We start from the raw sequence: 22017 nt of genomic DNA, 5'->3' as shown, positions 1-22017 counted from the left end.
GCAAAAGTAAAGTTAAAACTAAGATCAATGGCTTAAGGAGAAAAAATTGTGATAATAAAAGGAGAAAATCAGCTTCTAATCTACACCATAAGGAACCAGAAGTGTTTGGGAGAACAGAAGCTCATGTAGACTATCCAGAACAGGAAAAGGCTGTCATATCAAGTGATACCCGGCTTTTAACTTGTCCCCTTCAAGTAACCTCATAGGGAGGAGACTGACATGAAATACAAAATATGGCATATGTTTCAATAAGCATGCTTCAGGGAGTTACTGTACAAATACACTCCATGGATACTCTGGAACTGCAGCACAATCTGATAGGAGGGACAATCATGTTTCCTAAATCAGGACTGTGTGTTCAGTGCAACATGGTACTTGGATAAAGAAAAAAGACACACCTGCTCCTGGTGCTGCACCTACAACACGGAGGGCATGCAAACATGAATTTTCAGTCTTCCAGCAAACACAATTCTACAACACTTATTAATAGAAACAGAAAAGCAAAGCTTTTCAGCTGGTTGTTTCAGAAGCGGCTGCAAAAATACACTATTTTCTTGCTGTAAGAATCCAACATCCTAATCTTTTCTTCAGCTTTGAACAAACAAGCCACACTTCTGTTTGTTCAGTGCCCCAGCCTACATGGCAAGTAAATATCCTTTTGGCTTCAGAGTTTCCAGGATGGCTGAAGTCATTCCTCTCCTTAATTAGAACTTTTCTCGTTTCAGATGTGGCAAGACATGTAGCAGCTCCCAGCTTATCACAGCCAACAGGAGGAGCACAGAGCCCTACTACAGCCACACACCTTTTTGTCCAATTTAACCAAGTACCTAACAGTTTTTCCTTCAGAATGTGATTAGAAAGTCAAGCCAAAGGACTTGAACAGACCCAGATAACTAGCTACAAATCATCACCAAAAAGCCTGAACTGCTAAGGTGCCCAAAAGCAAGGGTCCACGTTAAGAAGGGAACTGCAACTCATGAAAATACTCTTGCTTGGCTTTCTACACGATAATTCAATGCCTCTCATAACGTATATACACTTTTAATTGACGAGCTTTTAAGCTTCCCTATGTTTTAAAGAGTAAAGTCACGATACAGAAGTTGGGACACGTGGCACGATACTGACACGTCTGTCCTGCAGGAACAGGTGCAACTGAAAAGAGAGGTTTCTGCCACAGCCACAAAGAACACAAGAATTGCTTTGCTAAACTCAGCAAGAACAAATATTTTATATTAGCCACAGCTTCTCCTCAGCAATGTATTACCTCAGAGCATGTTTAAAAATAATTTGCTTGAGAAAGTCAGCGCACCAAGTAATTCTTCACTCCTGAACATATCTAACCTAAGCTAACCTATTTCAAAGTTGATTAGATTGCAAACTGGCTCCGCATACTGAGAGCATGAAGACACCTGCTCAGAAAATCACAAGCCATATGAGAAGAAACCAAAGCAAGCGTGGCTCGCTGTCATATGACAGTCACATCCTCAGAAGAGGAGAGAATGCACAGATTAGACATCAAATTCTCTTTTTTCCTCCCCTGTTCTACAAAGCGTACTTGTTTGTCCAAGAACTACCAAAGTGCATCTAACATACCTTCCTTTACAAGAAGTATTTGACTTAGTTTGTACCCACAAAATAAACAGGAACCACCCAAACTCTCCAGGATCAGATGACTACAGAGTTCCCAGCTACCAATCTGAAATCCACTGTAACTCTTCTGATATCTCTCTTCCTGAGTAAGATCTGTTAAGCTCTTTCTGAAGGGCATACAAATGCTCTTTTTTATTTCAACTTTGTTTTCCCTAGTACCCTCCTGATGCATCTGTAGGACATCATGCACTGAAGGTGGCTTTCTTTTCCAGGTCAGCCATAACAATTATGAAAAATCAGAAGCAAACAGGTACTTTTCTTACCATATAATTGCTATATGCGTGGTCAAACATTTCCAGCACTTGGTTTCTAAAAAACAAAGCAAGGGGAAAAAAAAAAAGCATTAGTGGTCTGCCCCACAATGTCCTTTAACACACCATCTTAGAACAGCAAGATGTAATACATTCTGCATCTGAGTTTCAGCTCCAGCTATTTTAGCAGTGCACTCTATTCAAGTAAAAGCAATGAGGCAAAATAGTTTCTCCTAATCTGGCTACTGTTCAAATTTTTCTTCACTAAACTTGAAGTACTTCACATGAGGACTCTCTTCCAGCCCCCTGTGCTTCCTCTTAAGCAGCTGTAGGTGTCACCACGCATGAAAACTGGAGATGGGACACATTCCTGGCTCAGCAACAGCCAGCACAGTTACACTCTTCTCGTAATCACCCACACTAAAACCAACTGACACAGCAGAAATTCCTGTCCATGATTCAGATAAGTTACGAGGTACTTCCTCGTGTTAGGGACCTTGGCAAGCATATGGTAAAGAAGATCCTTGTAGACACATTTTACACATTAGAAAAGCAGTCCATGTGAGAAACACTGCTATACAAAGCAGTGCTGTTTCTCAGAGAGACAGCACTGCTTCCAACCATACCTGTTTGACAAAGGAGCCCTGCAAGGCAAAAGGGCATACTGATTCCTAAGCTAACACCTACATCATTCACTACCTCCGCTGATAAGACCAAACACAAAAGAAACAGGAATTATGATCTAAATTGCTGATTTAATTCAACGAGCTGAAGCTGAGCCATAATTTCCACTGCCCCAGTGCATTAAGCCTTTGGAAGCATAGATGGGACTCCAGTTCCCAGTGCTTCAGGGACCACATCTTGCTGGGACCTGCTGCTGCAGCCTCAGCCCAGGGCTCAGCACACAACGCTGCTCCGTGATTCAGTGCCCAGAAAGCTGTTCACAGCTTCTGTCTCTCTATGTGCAATTTAAGTTCACAGGATGTTTGATGAAAGCATCATTGTCATGATTGTGTCGTTGAGCAGACACACAGAGTGCCTGCAACTGACACAAGACACAAAGAGCAGTGGGATGCACCAATGACAGATGCAGATTCAAGCTGTGAATGCTGAAGTTTTAAACCAAACAGTAAAGTTTAAACTCATTATGCAGTCACATGGGAAAAACATGCACCACTATTCACTGTGAGCACCCTGAGAACCCGTGCTGCAAAACCTCACCAACTGCAAACGTGACCACAGTTGTATAGCAGCTTATACCTAATGATTAATAACTGAAAGGCAGCACAGTACTTCTCTAGCACAAATAGCACCACTGCTCTGCAGCTGATGCGAGGGGTGAAGCTGCCCCAGCAACACATGGAAATCACAGAATGGCCAGGGTTGGAAGGGACCTCAAGGATCATGAATCTCCAATCCCCCTGCCACATGCAGGGCCACCAACCTCCACATTTCATACCAGCCCAGGCTGCCCAGGTCATGCAATCATGATGTGCAGTTCATCTAAGGTCTGCCAGAGCAATGCTACTCCACGCAGTGCCAGTTGTATGGCAGTCTTTATCCTTCAACTAACACCCACAGCAAAAGCAAGCCAGCTTCTTACAAGCAAACAAACAGGAGCTATGATTCTATCACCAAAGCTCAGGGGAAGAGACGGTCCTCCCCAAATCACAGCACCTTACCTAAAAGATTTGCATGTGATCTCACTGTTTTAAGCGTGGAAGTGCACTTATAGCTGTGAGTGCCTTCTGGTTTTGGCCGAGGCACTTTATGTACTGCGATTAACCCCAGCACAGGCTGATGACAGTGGGCACAGCCCTGAGCTGGGCACCGCTCACAGCCATAGGGTTGGCGGTGCTGTGGGGGCAGGGGTTGGGCTCGAGGATCCCTTCCAGCCCACCACACGCTACGAAATGTAAAGGCTCGCAATCGTTCACCTTAAATACCGACCCCTGGCAGGCCCGCACGTACACTCGCCTCTTCACCTCCACGACACCGGCCGCTCACACGCCCCGCAGCTACGGCCGCACTCAGGCTCGCGGTCAGCTCTGACCGCCTCTCCCAGCAGCGCAGCCCGGCTCGGGGCCGCGGCCCCGCACGAGGCAGCGCCAGCGGCCGCGACAGCCGTGCCGGCGGGAAGCCCGGCCCGCAACGCGCTCAGGGGACGACGCCGCCGCCCGCTCCCGGCCCCGCCGCGCTCACCCCAGCCGCCGCTTCTCCTCCTTGCTCATGGCCCCGGCGCCCGGCGCTGCCGCCAGCACGGAGGAGGCGGAGAGGAGGCCGAGGGCCAGGAGCTTCCACGGTCTCCTCCAGCGAGGCCCCCGCTCTCCGCCGCCGCCGCCCCGGCAGCCCGCAGCTCCGCTCATGGCCGCCCGCCTGCCCGCCGCTAGGCCCGGCTCCGGCTCCGGCCGCGGCCCATTCCGCCCGCTGCCCGCCCCTCGTGGCGCGGCGGCCGCGGCTCCCGGCGCAGACGCGCAGGCGGAAGGGCCCGGCCCGGCCCAGCGCTTTCCTTTGGCGTAGCCAGGGAAACCGCCTCGAGCCGCCGCTTCCGGGTCCCCCCGCACGCGCCGCGTCGCTCAGCCAATCGGAGCCGCCGGACGAGAGGGCGCAGCAGAGCACGTGACCGCGAATGCACACCGGGCGCCGAGGGGCGACGTGGACAAAAGGAGGGGCGGGCGCGGGCGGCGCGAGGCGCATGCGCGGTCGCCGGGACTTCAATTCCCGGCGTGCATCGGGTGCGCCCGGCCGCCTCCCCACAGCGGAATGGTGCGCGCGATGCGTGCCGGGAGATGCAGTTCGCCGCCATGAGGCGGTTGCGCGCGCTGCTCTCGTCCGCCCCCTTTCGCTTTTCTACCTATTTACTTATTTATTTATTTACTTACCTACCTACCTACCTACTTATTTATTTGCCCCCTCAGACACGAAGCGCAGCCCGCAGGGCGGGTTATCGCCTGCAGTCCTTGTGTTTAAAAAAGCAGCACTCCGTACCAAGGGATCCCAAACAAAAACACCACCACCCTCCTCATCGCAGTGGAAGGGAAGAGTGTGCTTTATTGTTTTAATCAGTGTCTGTTAGAGTTACAAGCATCACGTTCTGGAGCCTGCCTAGTGTGGCCGGGACCCCCACAAGTGCCCCCCTTCCCCCCAAATACCCCCAGCACGGCCCTTTGAAGGGCTTCTTCCATGTGAGAGCAAAAAGCCGTACAAATTACTCAGCAATGCTTGTTTCTCTGGTCAGTGGCCTGGCATAACTGTGTGTGTTCTGCCCCCTCACAATGTGCTCCTTTATCCTGAGGCCTCGTCCCTCTGTGATCACCAGAACGTACAGGAAAACGCACACAAAAGACACGAGAGCCCCTCACCACGTTGAACTTCACTTAATGTTTAGTACCAAGGACAAGTAACTACAGAGCTGTAACAAAATAAAAAACAAAAAAGCCGACAGTGTGATAACTAATTATTTGTAAAAAAAAAAAAAAGAGCTGGTAGTGGTCTGCAAGTGAGTAATTTTGCACCAAGTATACAGAGGAAACAATACTGCAAAGGACTTTTGCAAGGAAAGGATCTGTGACGCTGATGTTTGTACACCGTATGGCTCCTGCAAGGAGCAGGATTCGTGCTTATTTTACAGTGGTGACACTACACTCGGTTAGTCTACTCAACACACGTAGGCAGTAATGTCTGCCTGTTCCTCTAGTGTCCATTCTCTGTTAGTATTATAGCAGATTTTGATAGCATTACATGATAGACTTTTTGCAGCTTGTTAAGAGCCAGCAAGTATGATGCGCTTTGGCAGTTTGCTATTTATTCCCATGCCTTCACGGGTGCAAATTTTACTTACTATGTTTACTTGTTGATCTCGCTGTCCTGCCCTGTCCTGTACTCATTCAGAGTCAGAAACCTCAAGCTAAATTTTTAAGGTGCCCTAGCCTGACCTCTGAAGTGCGGTCTTGATCTGTTTTGTTAAACTGCTGTTTTCATTTCTTTTTGTGCATGCTCTTTAAATGCTGTGTGCAAATAATGCTTATAAGCAGCTTTGTACACAGGTCACAATTTGCTGTGGATGACAATACGCTGGCTACAAAAGCAACAGTTCTCATTTTAATCACTGCTTTCAAAACGTGGTTCTGCCCTCCCAAAATTTAAGCACAAGTAAATAACCCTTAGCTGATTTTTGCTTCAGTTAATGTCTGTATTAGAGATTATACACAATGATCATGATATTTCACAAACATTGCAATGTAAGATGTTGTGTATGCACCTAAAAAGGCTTACAGAACTGGGTAACTCTAAGTTAAGTCAGTAACAGTGTAAATGGCAGGACTCTTAATATTCTGTATTAGATATCAGTGAGTAAATTTCATGGTGGGAAGTAAAACAAAGAGATGCTGCCTAATGGTTACAGTTACTGTAAACATCCTCATCTTTCCTTTCCATGAAATAAAATAAAATAAAATAGCCATAAAGTGCTCTGGAAGGCTAAATAACCCAGAAGTGCAGAGTGGGACTGAGAAACCTGCTCCCATATTTCCCCCATTTTAAATATAGCAATAAGAAAAAAAAAAAAAAGATAGAACACTTGCTTGTCTTTACTACCTGTCAAAACTTCAATATAATTAAGTAATCAGTTGGCAGCCTCTGCACTGGGTGTAGCTTTTGAGCAGCCTACTAAATTAACTATCTGGTACTGCTTGACTACTAAAAGTTTTATTTATTTCCCATATATTGCATGCAAATACTGAATAGTAACCTATGTACCAACCACCTAAGAATTGTAACAGTACTGTCAAATCCATGCATTTAAAAACCATGAGCTACTCCTCTGCTAAAACACGTATTACGTTGTTATAATAACTTTCTAGTTGGGGATGAGTTGCTTTGGAAGCATTCAGTGGACACATTTTCAAACTTTTCTATAATCATAAAAGGCAGCAAATTTGAAGTGAAAGATGAGGTTTCCCAACAGTGATCTGGTTTTAAACAGAGAGGGTTTTAACTGAAAAGAAACCTATCGCCCATCACTCAGGAAGGGATCTGTAACAAAACTGTAAGAGCTGGTAATACCACAGTGCAGCCCATTTCCTCTAGCTCAGATTCAAGTACGTATTCACAATTAAAGAGGGATTTCTGGAGCAAATAAATCCTAGAGGGCTGGGCTGAAAAATGCTTCTTACTCTTCAGGGCTTTGCTGTACAGAACTATCTTCTCTGTTTTCTTGTGTGAAAACATTATTTACTTCTGAACTTTTTATTTCCACTTGTGAAGATGATTCACCTTCTGGCTTCCCTTCGCTCTCACCAGGCTCAGCACCTGCTGTGACCTGTACAGCACTCGCCTTGTCTGGTTCTGCCACTGACAGAAATGGCACATCTACCAGTCCTCCTCTTGGCTCTTCTCTATTCAGAATGGGCACTTGTGTTGCATCTGGATTTTCAGCAGGCTTATGAGAAAAGCTCTCAGTCCCTACCTCCACCAGGCCAGCATGACTGTTCCCTGCTCCTCCTTCCTCCTCACTTAATCTTTTGTCTTCAGATGCATTTTCAGCATGTTCTTCTGGATGCAATCTATCACTATCACAGTCTCCTCCATCTGTGTACCACATGCTTTGCTTGATCTCAACTTCTGACTTTACCTCTTGAGGTGTATCTGAGATTTCCACCAGCCATTCTGCCTGTGCCACACTGCGGCCAACCTTGGACACATTCCCTATGCTGGTACCATCTGTCCCACAGCTAGATGAAGACAGCTGGTCCTCCTTGAACTCTGTGCATTCTGCTGCATTCTTATTCACCATCGTCTGGCTCACCTGAACTTCTACTGCGGCCGTTTTGCTTATCTCATCGTTCCCTTCATACTCTTGCAGCTTTACCATCTCAGCTTCACAAATCTCTTCTACCTGCTCAGGTGAAGCATCAGCTGGTAACTCAACCGTTACCATCAGCAAGTTCCTTATCTCATTCACACCATCAAGAGGTTCACAGTTCATTACTTCCATCTTACTTTCCTTCTCAGGATTATCCCCAGATGCTCCTTTCCCTGTGTGTTCATCCTGGGAAGCAACACTAATCTCAGTACTTGCTCCTTGCTCCTTGCTTTTTTCTTTACCACCCTTTTCAAATCCAGTTCCTGCTTCATTTTCACTCTGTGACAGTTCTTCTGTAACCCCTTTTTCTATCTCGATTTTCATTTCAGCACTTCCTAAAATCTCTGTTTCTGCTGTTTTATTAGGTGGGGAAGTCAGCTCTATCTGAACACCTTCTTCCTTCACTTTGCTTTCTTTTTCAGAAGTCACCTTCTCCTCCACTGCTCCTTCATGTACCTTAAGTTCTTTTCCAGGACTGACATCTCTCAATGTATTTTCAGTTCCATAAGCTACTTCTTCCTCCACAGCTTCTTCTTGTGTCTTAGGCTTTTTCTCAGTGTCCCCTACAGAGTCTGCTTTCACCATGCTTTCATTCTCCAAGGAAGTATTTCCCTCTGCAAATTCTTGCTTTGTAGGGGTAGTGGAAAGGGACTCCTGTTTTTCACTGATATCTGCAATGACTTCTTCACTTTTGCTTGCCTTACTACCACCCATATTAACAGAAATGACCGCCTCTTTGTCTGATGGCTTTCTATCCTCATGATCCTTCTCCCACAAAATCTTTTCAGTCACGATGAGCGTCTCCTCACTTTGGGTTTCGGTATCTGATGCTTCCATTCTGGTGGTAGAAGGCTTCTTAGCGGGAGTGGTTTGTGCTGACCCTGAAGGGGTCTTCAGATCAGTTAAACTGGACACGCTTTCACAGGGCAGGTTCAAGTTATCTTCAAAGAGGTTGTGCTTCTTTAGAACGGCGGCTTCTTTTATCACTAAGTAGAACAGAAACATGAAACTGGTTGGAAAGACTGACAGAGGCACACTGAAGAAGGTACATCATTTCCTTGAGTTTCAAACGTCATGCATTTTGATATTACAGACAACAGTAGTTTCTATTTTCAATTTATTTTCAATTTGCTTGTCTTTTTTAGGGGAGGAGAGAAAGATTTTTCTGTTCTGAATAATGGAACTTCAAACCTAAGTTTGACATTGCTATAATGCAAAACTACTACAAGCTCTGTGGTGCAAAAAGGTAATGTTTAAATGCAGAAGTAGTTACACCGAATAAATGAAATAAAGTGTACTCATTACATTAAACATTAGATTGATATTTTGGAATAGGAGTGCCACAAAGGGGCAGTGGACAATACAGAAGCTTGTCTTTTATCTAGCATGTAGATAGGCAGACCATTCCAGAGAGAGAGAAATATTTCATATATGTGCTATATGCCATAGCATGGCTTCATTTTCATACACACAAGCAAAGAGGCCTGCAGGGAATGCTGCACTGGTGACAGTAATGTGCTGGAAACAGCATCAGGCAGTACATTTCATTTGGGGAAATTCATTTCCACTGCCATTAGATGTCACCAGGTCTTTGCAAATAAAAGCATGATTTCACTCCTTGGCCTGGGGAATCAAGACAAAGTGAGGCTGGCATAATTACACTTTGTTAGAAGTATGCTTATGCCATGCTGTAATTTTGAGTTTCCCAAGCTTAGTAATGCTGCTATATGGATTCAGATTCTAGGGCTTGCCTCACATTTGGTGAACTGAATCCAAGCACTGTAGCACTGCAATCTCCAGTCTTTGGAAAGCTGAGACTTGGCTGTGAAACTGCCAGGTTAAGGCTCTGGGCTGCCCTGAAGCAATAGCTAACCCCCAGCCTCTGGCCAGAAGGTTATCACTGTTATACAAGGGAATTCTCACCTTTCAGGGTTTCTTCAAGCAGCATCTGATATAAAATCTCTTCGTACACGTTCTCTACTTGGATCACGCTGGTGTAATCCGCAAAAATGAACTGCTCGTATTTCTGCAGCTCCTGTGCAGACACACAAGAAAGAAACAGAAGCACAAAAATGCAACTACTTGAGAGACTTTGAGTGTCTTACTTCGATAGGGAAGCATCTACCATATCTTGCAGTGCTTCTTTTCAACTATGAGCAAATGATGTATTTTCACAATTAACTGTACACTTCTCAAACACTGCAGATCATTGTCATTGCCATCAGATCACTGAGAATGATAGATCACCGTCATCATTGCCATCTTCACTAGAATAAACAGTTCTGAAAGAAAGATCCAGTGAGGAAATGCCTCACTGTTTGTCTAAGGAAGCAAATCCACAGGGAGCAAGGGAGATACAGGGTTTTTTTGTTTTTTTGTTTTGTTTTTAAGCAGGTGTGCACCATATTGAACTTAGTGGTTTAGATGTAATAGGCTATATCTAGGCAATAATTGAGTCGTGGTCCTTAGGAACCAGCTTGGTTGTCTATAAAAAGAAAATGAACTGAGCCCTGCCCACTAGAGGTGTCTACAGCCTAACATCATGGTTTCCTAGCACAAGAGCAAGAGCTGGCTGGGCCTGTCAGCTGTCCTACCCCTGCTTTTGGAGCTGGCTGCTCGCTGCTGCAGAGGCATGAACTCAGAAGGTCGTTGGGAAGTTTGCACCACCAATACCTCCTGTGTCCCATATGGAAAGGACACTAGATGGGATTCCACTCTCTCTGTATTCAAGGGGATAAAATGCTTTTGCTTCCTTGCTTGCTCCTGTGCATAGCCATATCCTGCTGATGCTGCAGAGAGTTAATACTATTGTTGTGGGGATAGGAAAGAAGGTAGAACAATACACAGAAGAGAGTGAATACATTTTTGAAAGATCTAACTTTTTAATGATCTGTACTCAAAGATTCATAAGCATAACTTGGTTTAACTCGTTGTTTTTTCTTAAACTGAAACAAGCTAGAGAAGTAGGAAAGAAAAACACAGTGTGGTGAGAGCTTGCAGGCTCAGGGAACTGATGAACATCAGTGAAACAAAAGGGCAGGGAGGCAGAGATAGCTTAGGGCAGTCATCTTCCATCTGCTACAATGAGCACACAAGAAGAGATGCAAGAAGGGTAAAGGCTATTTAATTTAAGCCCAGGTGAAGTATTCTAGCTGGCCCCTCATGCAGGAACACTGATACCATCTCCATGGAACCAAGGCAATTGTTTGCAGGGTACTAATTAACCTACCAGCAGCATTAGGGGCAACAGAGGCAGCCTCTGTATATTTGTTTCCTGACTGCTGACACAACTACTTCAGTTTAGAATCACTGAACATCAGTCAGCCATATCTGATGGCTGTTCTGACCAATCACCAGAACAGTCCACAGCCTGTCTGCGGGGTGCTTCTGTCACCCAAACAGGCATTTGGTTTTGAAGGAGGTGCTAAGCAGAGGCTGTATATGGTCACAGCGATGCCTCTCAGTGCTGAATACAGGGACAAGCTCATAACCTAACCCTGCAACTGTCAGATAGTGAGAGGAATCTGGATTGAGGGGACTTCAGCTTTTTAGGGAACACACGAAATGGGGATAGGCAGAGGTCTGCAGCTATGTTTCAGAAAGCAAGCTGTAAATGCAGCTTCCCTCTACGTTGAAATCACTCCACATCTCCTACCCTGCTGCTATAGTCATAACCTGGTAAATGCCATTTTAACCATCTAAATGCCATTTATCCAAACAGGCAACTCCTTGAGATGAAACAGCTTTACAAAGTTTAGGACTTACAGCCAAGGTGTTAATCTTTCCCAGCCTCCTATTACTTTCTTGTTTTGGTTTGTTTTTTTTTTTAAATAACAGAGCAGAAATGTAACCTACTGGTTTGCATGTTGAAGCCAACGTCTTCTGCATTGTGGGCAAAGTAATTTGCACCAGTGCTTCTTGAAATATCTTCTTTCGGACAGTGCTGCTGTCATAATCATATTGCTGTCAGAAACAGACAAAAAGAGAAACAAGCCCAATCGTGTTGGATGTTATTCATTACTCACAGGAGGAACTGGCTCTTGTAAGTGCTGACTGGCAAATCCCAAAGGATACCAATGGGCACATTTGGCGGTTTCGATTCCCATGCAGGTTACTGCAGCTCGTGGAAAAATTATTTAAGATCAGGGAGATTCTGGAATCTTTTCCTTTCAGTTTTTCTTCCTGGGCCAGAAACGGCCCTGTGCTTGCTCTCTGCAGTTATTTCAGCACTAAGGATAATGAATTCTAGGAGCAGGCTAATACAAAATCTAATATAAAATGATTTACTCAGACCTGCAGCTGATTTAATTGTAATTAAAAGCACTGCCTACGTAGATAGCCTTACAACTGTCTCCCCAGATCTAAGTTTTACCCCCCAGAATAAGTGGCTTTGCTAAAAGCCACCAAATCAGTATATCCCACCAGATGGAAAAAGATATCTTCTTTAAAACACAAAGTGAAATTCATTTAAAGGCGCAGCCCAAGGTCTTACTACACAAAAGCTGTAACATTTACCTTCAGCACTCTCTGCTTGACTTTTTCAAGGGTTGTTGCGACTTTTCCTGAATCTGCCTGGCGACTCGGAGAGAACAGCTGCTCAAAAGTATAAACTGCGTTTTCCATCAGCTAAGAGTGATGATAATAAAAAAGATCTGTTAAAGGCCAGTAACGTACAATTTATACACACATGAAGAAGCCTGCTAAATGTAACCACTAACTTCAATTGTACTTCTGAGAGGGTGAAGCAGAGAAAAAAATGAAGTGCTTAGAATCCATAAATACTGTCAAGCTCTTCAAATGATTGCAGAAGGCGGAGAAGTGCCTTGTCTAGTTTTGATTGCAACACCCTGTTTTGGAATTGGAAAACAAAAAGAAGAATTTCTTACACTATTTCAAGAGCATAAGAAAATGAAACAATCTCAACTTCTATCTGAAGTTAAAAGCTGGGTCAATACCAGCAAGCCTGCTCAACTGTTATTTCAGCAAACTTAGAGCAGATTCGGTTATTATGTCCAAAAATGCGTTCCTGTTGCTACTCTGTTTCAGTAGCCTAAAGGCTAACATGCACAGAAATGTTGCACTAAATAAAGGAAATTAAACCTTGGCATCTTTAATCTGATACAATAGCTTTCTTGCATAGATTTAATCTCAAGTCACCATCCAAACTGATGGCAACAAAGACAAGAAATAGAATCCAGTGGCTATAAAGGCTGCAGACAAAATTTATTATCCTAATAAGAAGATTCCCATTGACTGCTATCAGATTCTATTGGTCTTGATAATTAATAACGTAGATAATTCTTTTTTACAAAGTTATTAATTAGTATCTTTCCTTATAAATAAACAAATATCTCAAATAGAGCAGTAATTTCTTACAAGTTCTGTTGGGCTAGTATTTATTACAGTTATCCAGAGATTCATGTACTGTACTACGAGAAGACATTTCAGAAAAACAATTCTGCAAGTGGTAATTATACTTAAAGACCCTTTGCTTCTTCTTAGTGTTTCCATTCAGTTTTATTGGGGAAGATGGGAACACCACAGAGAAGCCATCAGTACTGTTAGGTCTTGCTTCACATTGCACATGAACACTTATAAGACACTTATTTCCTCCAAGCCCATTAACATTTTCATGCATGCAGATAAGTGGTAACAAATGCTGAAAGGTGATTTTTTAACTGACTTTGCAGATGATGTGGAATTGGACCACACAGACTGTATTTCTACACAATGGAGAAATGGTTTAGATGCAAGTTTGCTTCTTCTGTGTGTGCATCAAGAGGCAGCACAGTAAAGGCTCAAGCACTGCAAGTCTTCTCATAGAGTAAAAAGACACAAATGGTGTAAAATTGGAAGCTGATTCCCAGAGGAATGACTCACTTCTAATCTGCATTTTTATTTGAAGCAAATCATAAACTAACAGAGTCACTAGAGCTGGTTTATTTACACTAAGAGCTTCACTCCCAAATTTGACCACTAGAGGATGCCAAGCTCCCAAACCTGTAGCTGTGCGCTAAAGAAGAATCCTCCAATGTCTCCAAGTTAGAGTTAATCCAAAAGCTTGTTTTATATTAAAACGACATGAGAAACATCTGACTTGACTTGTTAATAAAATAAACACCCGTGGACACAAAGTGAAACTAGTTACTATTTTTATGAGAAAAATAATAGCCTCTTAAAGACAGAGAGGCAGTAACAGCATTATCAGAATAACTTCTGCTTTCATTTAACTTATTTATTGTGAACTTTCACTTTTGTTCCCTCCTGGAAAAAAAAAAACACAAAACAACAACAAAAAAGTAACCCAAATCAAAACTTGATTTGTATGGGATGTATTTTCTGTCTAGTTCTTTGTCTTTATTTATGGTCTTCACTTACTCAAAGACATTTTGTTTGAGCAGCATTTTGGAATAGAGGCTCAGATGCAAAATCAGAATTTTAATTCTAATTAGTTCTTTGGCAGCTGATCATTGCTGTACTTAGAAGAACTGTTTTTGGGAAAATCTTATCCCAGCACTGTGTTAAAAACATGTTTTCCTTGTCCACAATTCCCACGTCACGTAACGAGACCAGCTCCATTTCACAAGATGACCAACTATATTACTTCGTTTCTCAACTATGGATTAAAATCACAGGATTCAACAAATTCAACAAGGCCAAACCTGCCCTGCATTCTAGCAATGGTAAGAAGCCTGCCGGATAGGTCTTAATAGATCTCCAGCCAATTATCCAGGACACATAAGAGTAAAGCCCATACCAATGCATTCATTTGAGAGGAAAAAGAGGAGGCATTCCTTTTTCATCTCAAATGACACAGTCCCTTAAACCCATACCCATGAAATATCAAAGCAATTGGCAATTTTTGACATTAATTACCTTATTTCATATTGATGAGAAAATAAACTATGAAAGAGGAGACATTCTATTTTGGTAAAAAATATTTAGGACCCTTCCTGAAAGATCAGCCCTGGGGAATAGGAATCAGCCATATACACAACTTTCTGGGGTGCAGAGACGCTGAGAATTCAGAATGTGAAGGTTCATGGGAAGAGATGATCCATCCAAACTTGTTGTGTCTTACTTTAAGACTCACACTCACGCAATCCTATTAAATAAGCATGAAAATGAGCTTCTAGCTGTGATTTTCTTAGGTTTTGTTATCTGCACTTTGACTGATGTATATTCTGAGCCTCTTGCACAGCTCTTTATGAAGATTACTTTGAAGCAGCTTACAAGGACAAATCTAACCTGTTCTCTCAGGAGGAAGAACTGGTTTTTAGAGTACCTCTTGCATGAAGTTCTGTGTCCTCTGAACCACAAAGTCAACGTGATACACCTTGAAGCGACTCTTGAGGTCATGAAGGAGCTCCTGGAGGAGATTCACTTTCACATAGCTGGGCTCCATCTTCACAGAATTGAATGGTAGGTTCATAAGCTGATCCACATCCTGTATTCCAGTGGAGGAAGAACAGTGTTTTTAAAAAAGCAACGCGAACCCAATTTTTATTAGAGAATGTAAGGTTTTCTACACCACGAAACCAAGCAGTAATGTACTCCCATCTGGAGAAGCAACTTCTGCTGATAGTCAAGTTCTAGATAGAAAATCCTTGTGCTCGTGTGAAGGGCTCCAGTTGCATTTTTGTCTTACCTCCTTTAGCTTTGCGATATCATTCGTCTTCTGGAAGTTCTGGATGATCTCATTAACTTCTTTATCAAAAAGAGAGCGAACTTCAGTGAACCCAGAACTCACAGGACCCATGAGCTCCTCCAAAATGGATGTGAGGAAGGGCTGGATATTTTCTGCGCAGCACTTCTGGGCAGGCTCAGAAACAGTGGCTGGAGTGTAAAACAATACACATAATGGACATAACTTAAGCCACTAAGATACACGGTGAAAAGAGTAATCTGAACCGATCTGCTTCACAACGGATTAAATGCCTCTGTATTTTTCCATGAAGTTACACCTCTTTGGTGGTGACAATGGTGATGAGAGTTAAGAATTTACTGAGTGACAGTGAAACATCTTTTCTTATGCCCCACCTAATCAAAGTAGCGGGTTGGGGGCACTGAAAGATGAGGAAGGGGAAGCTCCAAGTACTGATTAATGCTCAGAGGTCTGCACAAGGCATGGCCATGCTGCCTCTATAACGATTTAACTGACCTTGGCATCCTAGGCTGTTACGTGTAAATACCAACATAACATCCCGAGTTTTATTAAAGCAGCTCTGAAATTATCATCTATTTATTTACGCCATAAGGAGGAACCAGGGAACTATAGGCCTGTCAGCCTGACCTCGGTACCGGGGAAAGTAATGGAGCAAATAATTTTGGGGGAGATCGCACGGCATGTGAGTTGTGTCCAGGGGATCAGGCCCAGCCAGCACGGGTTCATGAAAGGCAGGTCGTGCTTGACCAACCTCATCTCCTTCTACGACGGGGTGACCAGACTGGTAGATGAGGGAAAGGCTGTTGATGTAGTCTACCTGGACTTCACCAAAGCCTTTGACATGGTCTCTCACAGGCTTCTTCTGGGGAAACTGGCTGCCCATGGCCTGGACAGGTACACTCTCCTTTGGGTAAGAAACTGGCTGGAGGGTGGTGGTTAATGGAGTGAAGTCCAGCTGGCGACCTGTTTCAAGTGGTGTCCCCCAGGGGTCGGTACTGGGGCCTATCTTGTTTAATATCTTTATTGATGACCTAGACGAGGGGATTGAGTGTACCCTCAGTAAGTTTGCAGATGACACCAAGTTGGGAGGTGGTGTTGATCTGCCTGAGGGTAGGGAGGCCCTTCAGAGGGACTTAGATAAGCTGGACCGCTGGGCTAGGGCGAGTGGGATGAGGTTCAACAAAGCCAAGTGCCGGGTCCTGAATTTTGGCCACAACAACCCCATGCAGCGCTACAGGCTTGGGGATGAGTGGTTGGATGATTGTGAAGAGGAAAGGGACCTGGGGGTGTTGGTTGATGCTCGGCTGAACATGAGCCGACAGTGTGCCCAGGTGGCCAAGAGGGCCAATGACATCCTGGCCTGCATTAGAAATAGTGTGGCCAGCAGGAGCAGGGAGGTGATCATCCCCTGTACTCAGCACTGGTGAGGCCGCACCTCGAGTGCTGTGTTCAGTTTTGGGCCTCTCACTACAGGAAAGACATTGAGGCCCTGGAGCGTGTCCAGAGAAGGGCAACGAAACTGGTGAGGGGTCTGGAGCACAAGTCCTATGAGGAATGGCTGAGGGAGCTGGGATTGTTTAGTCTGGAGAAGAGGAGGCTCAGGGGAGACCTCATCGCACCCTTCCTGAAGGGAGGCTGTGGTGAAGAGGGGTTTGGCCTCTTCTCCCAGGCAACAGGACCTGAGGAAATGGCCACAAGTTGTACCAGAAGAGGTTTAGGTTAGACTTAAGGAAGAACTTTTTCTCTCAGAGTGGTCAGGCACTGGAATGGCTGCCAAGGGAGGTGGTGGAGTTGCCATCTCTGGCAGTGTTCAAGAGGCGTCTGGACGAGGAGCTGCGAGATCTGGTTTAGTAGCTTGTGGTAGCAGTGGCAGTGTGAAGACGGTTGGACTAGATGATCTTATAGGTCGTTTCCAACCTTGTGATTCTATGATTCTACTATCTTAAGCAACATCAACTGATGCCTGCCTACTTTTTGCACTCCTTTCTATACTCATAGCAAATTATATATCTTTTTCACATTACTTTAAAATCATGTTAAGAAGCCCTCTGGTTTAAGCGTGCTTCAGCAGCCGACAAAATTGTCACTAAAGAATTGCTCCCCGACATGTTTGTTCCCCTACTAACCTTTGATTTTTCCAGCTAAGAAGTTCTTGGAGTTCAGAATCTGATCCATGTCGGAGCGAATGGTGCCTTCAAGAGTTTTTGCAAAATCTCTGCACTCTTCTTTCAAGGTACTCAATCCTTCTGCAACCTGCTGCTGGACTAAGCCATAAGCTTCTTCTACAAACTGAATTCAAACAAGTAAGTGAAGGTCAGAATTGGCACATACAGACAATTAGTATGAGAACTGACTAGTCTGGAAATACCCATACTTACACCAAACCAGGCCCGCTTCCTGTCATTCCTCTTTCCTTTCATTTTAGGCAGGATCATTGTCTGAAGGTTGGGAAGGAGCTCCTCCATCACAAGGTTGCTCAAGATCTACATTAAGAGATTAAAATGACCTGTTCACGCACTGTTTTTCACCTAAAAACTGAGCACTCCCATCAGAGAATGATGTGTAAATACAGACATAGAACAGCTCAGCTGTCCCATGTTGCCAGGAGGACCATATTTAACACATATCAGGTATGACTGGGAGAAGTTCTTTGAATTTCATATGAAGATTTTTTTCTCTGAAAAGCTTTGAAAGACTATGCAACTACTGATAAAGGATGAACTAAGACACTGAACTAAGATGACCACTCAAATGTACTGCATGCTATTATAAAATTGGTGTGTAAACCAAAGGAGCCAGAATGATTGATATGAACTGAGCAACTGGACCAAAAACACGTGAAAAACTGTCACACTGCTGCTTCCCCTAGCTGACCTTGCTCTGGGCCACTCACACCCTCTCAGATGCCTTATTAATCAAGGAGAAATAGTTCTAAAGACTCAGCAGCCAAAGGATGCTTCTACCAGGAACATTAATTGATCCGAAAAGCAACATGTGGAGGTACCTCTGTGGTTCTCTAGGACTGTTCCTTGTAAGCACCGATTTCACAGTTCACACAAACAAGAGATCAAAGGAAAACCAAAATACGGGACAGAAATATAATCCAGAAATTGGGATAGATCAAATAATTCTACTCTGATTTTTCTGTTCCCCAAAAAGTATAACACAATCCAAAGGTTCATTAGCTCCAGGCTAATCCTGAGGCAAAAGGGATATAAAGAATAGCTGCTGGAGTTTGTGAAGAACTTTTCAAGCAATTACTTTTGTCAGTAAAACAACTATGCTGGTATAAATACAGGAAAATTTTCATTTTGTCAAACTTTTTATATAAAGTCCCCTTCCAAGTGTATTTGCACGTGGAAAAACTAAGGAAAAGTTATCATTGCTCCAGTCGCTTTTTATAATTTAAGCATATTGTCTATTTTTCATTGCTGTATTTTTCTAAATTGACACTGAGTACTTTCCCCTGTCAGTAACAGAAGTTAGAAGTTTAATGACTTTTCAATACAGCAAAGAGTAATGAAAAGTCATTAAACTTCTAACTTTTCCAGCCTGCAGCAGGGCTCAGTGGTTTCAGAGGAGGTGCATCACTCATTCTGAGCTCAGCAACTAAGCTGAAACTTGGGCTTGCAGCCGGTTCCAATCGGAAAGAAAAGATATCAGCCCAGAATACAAATGCTCCCAGTGCAGGGGGAGCAGTCAATATGGTGGTGGGCAAGGCTGCAGTTCAGAGGGATCCTGACAAGCTAAAAAAAAAAAGAGAGCGGACAGAAACCTCACGACGTTCAGCAAAACCAAAGTCACAGTCCAGCATCTGGGATGGAACAACCGCAGGTAGCATACAGGCTGGTAACAAATGAAAGCAGATTTGCAAAAGAGGACATCTTGGTGGTCAACAAACTCTCCATCTGTCTGCATCTGTTCACTGCTACATATGGAAGGGTGTTGGGCAGAGGCAGACTTTTCTGGGAGGTGCTCAGGGAAAGGGTGAAGATGACAGCTACATGCAACAACAAGGCTTTGTTAAGAAAAATTTTGCAACACGTGAGGGTGGACATGGGAAGAAGTGCCATCTCCAGCCTTGGCTACCTTCTGAGCTTAACTGCACAACTATTCTGAGCAGGGGACTGGCCAGATAACCTCCAGAGAGCCCCTTTTAACTTATTTCTGGCCCAGCAGATCTCTTGATAGCCTCCCCTGCCTTTGCACAGGGGAAGGTCTTCCTTCCCTGATGCAGAAATAATCAAGCAGTGCAAGGCAGTTTCCTGGCTTCACACCCATCCCCTATTTCAGAAGCTCTCTCTCACCAAGCTTTCTCCCGAATCATTTCCGCCGCACTTCCATCAGGTTTTGCACCTCCTCTTCCTAGGTCCAAATGACAAATCCTTTCTTGCTCATCCCATATGGATGACCAAGCTGGCCACAGTCACAGGCACAAATCTTTTTTGAGAGTTTAAAACTGTCCTCCCCATATTTTCATTTGCGAATGTTGTATCTACGACTTGAGAAAGCTGCAAAACCTTTTCTCCTCCTGCATTTTCCTATCGTGGCCAACAAGACAATCCACTGGGGCTGCAGAGGAAGAAATTCATTACAGGATCAGCCCTATTTCTATTTCTTGCTGATCTCGTCTCTGGACATGTCTCCCATAGAGGCAGCTACCAGTGCTGGAGACATGCTGGATTCTTAACTTTCTCTACACAAAGTGTCTTGATTTTGACTTCAGTCTCTCATTTCGCTCTGTCACTACTTATAATTCAAAAGAGGGAGGAAAATCTGTTTTTTCTTCTGGATGTGTTCATTTTCTGCTCATACATCTTGCCCCAGTATACATTTGTACTGGCCCACAGTTACAGAGGCACAGCTGCTAACTTATGATGACAGAGGCAATACTACTGTGCATATGCTATACAGAATGGCACATAAACCTTTCATCAAGGCTCTTCATTTGTCCTGACTGTACAGCACATATAAGGTTGCTCACAGCATCCTGAAAGCTTTGAGGTGTGGTGGATATCCTGTAAATCAACGAGAGGCATAGGAGCTCCATAAAAAACAAACAAACAAAATATATCTTCAGGTTCTGTATACTCCTCTCTTTATCTGGGTGAAGAATTACTGGTTTTCTCAACAGTGTCAATAAAGCCTCACAAACTGTGTTGTCCTCCTTCCATTCCAGTGATACTGGAATAGGGTTATGCTAAATTAATGCATATTTGAAGCCACTTCTTCTAGCTTTGATGATGTCCAGCACAGTCCTCAAAGGATCACTGTCCCGATGCACCCAGCCACTGTCAGCTGAACTGACAGAGAATGCAAAAGCACTGTGCAATGTTATATTTTCATCATGCATACAGTGCCAGTGTTTATTGACATTCAACCTCCCATTACAGCCTCTCGAGTGGGTTTTAGCCATAGCTGATACTGAAGTCAGCAAGCAGCACTGCTTCCTCCAGCTGTTACCCTTAATAAAAGGCTCTGTAAGTGCAAGAAAGGCTCCCTTTATGGAGGTGTGCTCCTCCTTTCCTGCTATCAACAATCCGATGATGCACTGGGAACATGACTGGGAAATGACAGAAAATTAGACAGCAGGAGTAAGAAGGGCTTTGCCTGAATGCCACAGACCTTAACGTAAGTGTCTCCTGGGCATAAAGCAATCCCTTTTAAAACTTAATACCCAATATCCTACCTACTAATATAATGCATATTAGTACAATGTTTCTATCATTTGCAACACCCTAGTGTTGTTTCATGCAGCTGAAGCACTCACAGATTATGCTGCAGCACCCTGTGGATTCAGCTACGCTGACTCAAACCGCTGTCAAAACCACTGGAATAACCGAGGTCCTAAATGGATAAGTTGCTTAAGAGAAATCTCACAAACAACCCAAACTGGAGCACCATCAAATGGAGAAATTAAAAAAAAAAACAAAAACAAAAAAACAAAAAAGGGGGGTTAGGTTTTTTAATCCCTTGATTTACAGGTAAGTTATTCTACATTCATGTAGTATTGATCAATGGAGTTACGCTGATGAACAACATCATGGTGTTGCAGTGCTCTCACTGTGTGGCTGTTCCATTGCCTATAATGTGTATTGCCAAAACCTTTGTTGTTTTGATCTTCTCTTTCAGCACTCACCTACAGAAATACCATCAGCAATTCAACATATCCTCTGTTAATAACAAAATATTAAAAAAGAAAAAGAAGAAAAACAAAATCAGGGAAAGAAACTTCTTTTGCAACTCCCCAGCACTCTGGCAGCTGAGTTCCTGGCTAATTGTTTTGCTAAATCCACGCTGCAGTACCTAGGCAGAGCTGCATGAGCTAATGACTGCTTCAGCACATCCTGTGGAGAGCCTGCCATTATAAACCAATGTCAGTAAATGTATTTATTGGCATTCTGCAGAAATTTTTACAGCAACAAATTGTAGCCTGCTTGCTCCAAACCATTCACTTAGCTTGGACATTTGCCTAAAACAATTCTTCTACTCGGTCGAAACAAGCATGAGAACACACTCTATTTACAGAATGAAATATTGCTAAGAGGATAATAGCATAACTAGTCTGGATGTCATCTGATTATGGT

General features: G+C 43.7%; 2 protein-coding genes across 2 annotated transcripts in view; both read right to left on the bottom strand.

Annotated features, from left to right (window-relative positions):
• EDEM3 (ER degradation enhancing alpha-mannosidase like protein 3) overlaps positions 1-4409 on the bottom strand; it is a 29527-nt gene extending 25118 nt beyond the window's left edge. Inside the window, exons 1-2 of the mRNA XM_031595513.2 lie at positions 4104-4409; positions 1914-1959 (exon numbers count right to left, since the gene is read on the bottom strand). Of these exons, the coding sequence (XP_031451373.2) occupies positions 1914-1959; positions 4104-4267 (210 nt within the window). The 5' untranslated portion in view covers positions 4268-4409. The remainder of the gene's footprint in view (positions 1-1913; positions 1960-4103) is intronic.
• Positions 4410-4838: 429 nt separating this feature from the next.
• NIBAN1 (niban apoptosis regulator 1) overlaps positions 4839-22017 on the bottom strand; it is a 62048-nt gene continuing 44869 nt past the window's right edge. Inside the window, exons 7-14 of the mRNA XM_031595512.2 lie at positions 17809-17913; positions 17557-17719; positions 15413-15600; positions 15050-15211; positions 12280-12390; positions 11620-11727; positions 9688-9799; positions 4839-8750 (exon numbers count right to left, since the gene is read on the bottom strand). Of these exons, the coding sequence (XP_031451372.2) occupies positions 7072-8750; positions 9688-9799; positions 11620-11727; positions 12280-12390; positions 15050-15211; positions 15413-15600; positions 17557-17719; positions 17809-17913 (2628 nt within the window). The 3' untranslated portion in view covers positions 4839-7071. The remainder of the gene's footprint in view (positions 8751-9687; positions 9800-11619; positions 11728-12279; positions 12391-15049; positions 15212-15412; positions 15601-17556; positions 17720-17808; positions 17914-22017) is intronic.

Source organism: Phasianus colchicus, chromosome 9 (genome assembly GCF_987193195.1).
Source record: "Phasianus colchicus chromosome 9, bPhaCol1.hap1.1, whole genome shotgun sequence".
Taxonomy (NCBI): domain Eukaryota; kingdom Metazoa; phylum Chordata; class Aves; order Galliformes; family Phasianidae; genus Phasianus; species Phasianus colchicus.
This window is presented reverse-complemented; position numbering and strand designations above follow the sequence as displayed.